Source organism: Poecilia reticulata, linkage group LG2, assembly GCF_000633615.1.
Source record: "Poecilia reticulata strain Guanapo linkage group LG2, Guppy_female_1.0+MT, whole genome shotgun sequence".
NCBI lineage: Eukaryota > Metazoa > Chordata > Actinopteri > Cyprinodontiformes > Poeciliidae > Poecilia > Poecilia reticulata.
This window is the reverse complement of record NC_024332.1, coordinates 14,821,081-14,826,200: the sequence shown is the minus strand read 5'-3', so window position 1 is coordinate 14,826,200 and position 5,120 is coordinate 14,821,081. Positions and strand designations below refer to the sequence as shown.

The 5,120-nt window shown below is 44.7% G+C and overlaps 1 protein-coding gene across 2 annotated transcripts in view; it reads right to left on the bottom strand.

Annotated features, from left to right (window-relative positions):
- The window catches only part of klf7b (Kruppel like factor 7b), an 86,655-nt gene that overhangs the window by 30,863 nt on the left and 50,672 nt on the right, over nt 1-5,120 (bottom strand). Inside the window, exons 1-2 of one of the 2 annotated variants that reach the window (XM_008432718.2) lie at nt 4,990-5,109; nt 2,257-2,899 (exon numbers count right to left, since the gene is read on the bottom strand). In XM_008432718.2, coding sequence (XP_008430940.1) covers nt 2,257-2,899; nt 4,990-5,055 — 709 coding nt within the window. In that variant the 5' untranslated portion in view covers nt 5,056-5,109. Of the gene's footprint in view, nt 1-2,256; nt 2,900-4,989; nt 5,110-5,120 lie in introns of those variants that run through there. The other variant, XM_008432712.2, reaches the window with a different exon arrangement.

Here is a 5,120-nt window from a genome sequence, read left to right as displayed (position 1 = left end):
AATAAAAAAATGGGGAAAAAAATCCTGACACAGAGGATGATAATTCATTCCTGAAAGGGTTAATAAATGTCTCTTAGCAAGTTGTAGTGAATTTTTTTTTCTGCTGCTCACACTGGTGTTGGAGCCATTTCAGAATCTTAAATAGCAGCTTTATCCATCCACAACCAGTTTAGGTGTGTTTGGGGTCGTTGTTCGARACTCACACCAAACATGGTTTAGAAATGGATGAAACAGTCTAACGGTGAACGTGAGGAGGTCTGCGCTCTAAAGCCTGGTCCGTACYAGAAAACCAACCAGCTTCACTGAGCTCCACCAACTCAGCGAAGATGTGTGGCAAAATTTTCAGCAAGATTTGTGCGAGGAATTTGATCATAGCAACACAAATATCTGGTCCAATCACAACCTGCTAAGAGGATTATATCTATTATCATGCCCCGCCAAACAAGAACAGTTCAAATGCTTTAATAATAAAAGATACTGACATTTTAAGGATGAGTGTAYGATGTAAGTCTTTGGCCAACACCATAGATGGAAAAGCAATTTTAAAAAGCCTCCATTTAGGACTCAGACATGCACTTTTACCAAAACAGTCCACATACTGGGTGCTTTTTGGAATGAAATCTTCATTCTTCTAGAAGCTCCTGAACTCCAAAATAAAAGAACTGCCTGAAAAAAACAAACATTTTGGACTGAATCTGATGGAGAATCTGCAGAGAGAGATTATTTYTCCGATTATTGAGAAAGACAAAAAATTTTCATTATTGAAACTTAAAAAAGATGCAGATTTTCTTTCAGAAATCTATTTCTATTTTCACATTGTGTTATCTTTTGAGGGACGCCTGTCTCCTTTCCTGTCAGAAACAAACTTAGTGACTGAAGGGAGATAAATTTAATCTGACACTACCAGATATTAATGACTAGGAGAGCTAATTCAGAGAAGCACAACCTTTATTTCTACTTTGAGTTATCCTCTCTTGCGTGTCGTTCTTGTTCCAGAGCTCCTCTCCTCATCCTAGGAGCCGGTGGCTTCCTGCCCTGCACACATTAGCCCTGTCTGCTCCGTCTGAGGGTCACTGAGGGGGCAGCAGCAGCAGCTAGAGCCGCACGTCAGAGTCGCTCCAACACGGCTGATTTGGTGCAGTCATTTAGTGCCAGCATATCAATCATCAGGTAATTACTGACGCGTCACCTTTTGACCCGGTAGCTGCCGTATTAAAATGGAGATAAATACTCCTGGAGGATCATGTGAGAAGAAGCGTGATCTAAATCTCTGTAAGAGGCTCAAACATCTGCTGTCCCCCCCCTTCCATGGATTTATCCCGCRGTTCCAACACTGGAATGGATTAAAGTTTACGTACAGTACATCTGCCGGACTACTGGGTCACACGGGCATCAGCACCTTGTCTGATGAAGCCGTCGTCTCCGTCTGCTGTGGTCTGTTTTTAAAGTCTTCACCTCCGAGGAAAATGTTTACCAAAGAGAATAAGGCCAAACGACAGATGTTTGACGTGTGCATCATAGGAACAGCAATCACCAGTCACTTTATTAGGTTGTTTACAAGTCGGACTCCCTGTTAATTCTTCCTGGAAATGGGTTCGTCAAGGTGTGGTAACCATTTCCCAGAGATTTTGATTGATTTCGACTTGGCCTCTCGCCGTTACTGCTTATTTTTCAGCTGCGAGCCAATAATGTGACTCTTTCATTCCACCATATCCCCAAAAGAGCTCTATTAACTTCAGATCCAGTGACTGTGGAGAAGAGTGAACTCATTATATTGATGGAAAAAAACAAGTTTGAGATGATTTGAGTTTTGTGAAGTAGCCATGAGAGGCGGGTAATCTGTGGTCATAAAGGCAGGATTCATGAACATCAACAACACTCTGGTGTTTAAATGATGCTCAACAAATGCTAAAGGGCCCAGAGTGAGCCAAAAAAAAACACCCACCACACCATTACACCAGCACCACCAAGTCATATTCAACAGCTCTAAATGCTTTGAGCTGCTGACGTGTGACGGACAAATTGTCTACTTGAGTAACGAGCAAAACAAAACGGATGGTGGATTAAGATAGAAATTTGGAAACATTTCCCAAAATCCTTAAAGATTTTTAAGTGAAACTGGATAATAAACTCTAAAATAAGTCTCTAATGGTCAATTGGAACAAACGTAGGCATAGAAAATAAAACTCGCCCGTGAATGAAAACTGTGAGCAGAATAATTATCAGCTTTTTTTCAGAAAACATGCAGCCTTTTACCTGTGTGGGTCCTCTGATGTGCCTTCAGATGGGAGCTCTTGGTGTAAACCTTCCTGCAGCCATTAAACTGGCACCGGTGGACTCTCTTCTTGTTCTCAGGAATATCTCCTCCCAGACTTCCTCCGCCTCCCTGCTCGCCGTCGCTCAGCGCTCCTCCTCGGCTCGGCGGGGAAGGCAACGCACGCRCCGCCACCACCTTGGTCGCCCCTAGTCCCACCTTCTTCGCCACCAGCTTAAGCGTTAACGTGCCGTCTGCTGTGGCGGTGAGCGTCTGTGTGGGCTTAAAGAGGTGCCGGCCGAGCTCCGGCGACGACGGCGGCGTCAAGGACGTGACGGCGGCGCTGAGCTGCGCGGCGCTGACTCCTCCGACGGCCTGGTCCTTCATGTCGGTTCCGGCTGCCGCCTGACCCTTGGTTGGACTGGGCACCTGAAGGATTTTGGCCTGGATCTTGGGGAGGGTTACGAGTAACGGCGGGGGGCTCGGCTGGTCGGGGAGGCTGGGCAGGAGCGGGTCCATCAGGTCTTCGTCGCTGTCGCCGCCTTGCATGAAAGCCGGTGTTAGGAGACAGTCCAACTCCTCGTCAAAGAGCTCAGAGAGTCTCTTGGGCTCTGTCTGTAGATACCTCTCCAACTCTAGACATGTCTGCAAAGGGAAAGGGACAGCAAAGTCAAAAACCACAATTTCCTTAACCCATCCATTTTCTTTCACCCTTGTCCCTTGGTGGGGTCGGGAGGGTTGCTGGTGCCCATCCAGCTAACGTTCCGGGCGAGAGGCGGGGTCACCCTGGACAGGTCGCCAGTCTGTCGCAGGGCAACACAGAGACACACAACCATGCACACACACACTCACACCTAGGGGCAATTTGGAAAGGCCAATTAACCTAACAGTCATGTTTTTGGACTGTGGGAGGAAACCGGAGTACCGGAGAAAACCCACGCATGCACAGGAAGAACATGCAAACTCCATGCAGAAAGACCAGGGCCGGGAATCGAACCCAGAACCTTHGTGCTGCAAGGCAACAGCTCTACCAACTGCGCCACTGTGCAGCCCATTTCCTTAACCCGTTATCCCCATTTTCATTCAACTTCTTTCAGACTCAACAGGGTTTCGCACAAATCCCCATAACTGGTCAGGCAACTGAACGGTGGGTGAAAGGCCCATAGACCTTCCAACCAAACGTCCACCTAAACCTTTTATCCACATGACCTTTTACATTACGAAAACAGTTTCCAAAAGTCAACAAAGCCTCGCCTCACACAATCTCTCCGCACATCTGTATACTCACTGGTCTCCCAGTCTAATTTAACTTGGATATCGGCTGTAGGCGTTCTATTTCTCTGCAGCTGCTGACCATGTCACCTGGCACACGGCAGTCCTGCGAGARGAGGGATTTATTCTGTGATTGATTGCCGCTGCCTGGACAAGCTCTCTGGAGCCCTGAACTGTGGAGGCCTTGCCTGTTTCCCTCTGCTCAGCCAAATCAACCAGCCGTGGAAGTTATATGGAGAGATAGAGGAAGTGAGGTGACAGGTGAAGACAAAAGAATAATAAGGGGGAAAAAAAGAAAGAGAAGGAGATAATGAGGAAAAAAATAAAGAAATATGAGTTTTTTCTTTTTATTTATCCTTCTACAAGAACTTTTWAATTTCTTTCTGCTACACTTGTTGTAGCAGAATCATCACAGTTGTTGGTCTGCTGGCTCTGCAGCGCCTTTCATCAAGGGCACYTGAGTCATTACCTCAAGGAATYGGAGCCAAGAAACCTTCCAGTGACTAACTCAATTTTACAACCCCAAGCCTGCGTTTGCCTCTCAAGACTTAAAATGCTGTTTTGTTTTTTGTGCCGTCAGTCACTCCTGAGTTGTACAAGGAGCTGTTTGTTTCAGGATTGTTTCTGCTTTGATTTTTATTGTATTTTACTGTCGACATCTACAACCAGTGCCAGTGTTTGATTCTGGCAAAATGGCTTTCTGCCTACGGCCACAGAGCCCAGGCGCTGCCACAAGGCAAAGAAGAAACAAACAAAACAAAARAACTAGTTATTGGGCAGTAGCAACTGTATTGGATTGTCTGTTSCTAATACACTCTATGTGTGGCATCCAGTGTAATTACTGTAAGAAAAATGTGTATAAATGTTTATATTAATTCACACCACGGTGATGTCTGAGTCATAGCTTATGATTCAACCTGATTACTCCACACTGAGATGAGAGAAATCTACATATTTTGATCAATTAATATGTGATCAATGGTATTTTAATCCGCAGTGTTTCTGATAAGTTGCATAATTGATGGGGGGTGTGGGGGTTGTCGGTGTGGGTACATTTGTCTGGCTTCAACATTTGCAAGTAACATATTTCTGTTTGTCAGAAGACACAATTGTTGAATATACCAACTTTAAGAGATGGAGGTAAATCTTACAGAGATGTTTCACACAGAGCTAACCTGAATCTTATGTTATGGTATAATAATAATAGCTGTAATCCTAATTGGATGGCAATGGAAGCAAAAACAAGGATTGTTGAAAGATGTTAGTTTTTATGAACTCATGCACTCAACACATAAGGAATGAGTATGTAAGTTATCCATACTTTTCCATATTTTWACTTGCATCATATTCACTGTACCTCAATAACGTCACTCCATCAACAATATTTTCTTGATTATAGAGAGCATCTTAATATAAGCCACATATACAAAGTAAAAAACAAAACAAAAAAGCTTTTAACGTACATATATAAACCGCTGGTATCTCCGCCGCGCTCGGTTTTTCAATGCTGGATCTATTACGGACGCCATTCCTCCGTCTCCAAAGCCGAACCATGGCTTCGTTCACGCCGAGTTGACGTGCAGCGGCTCTATTT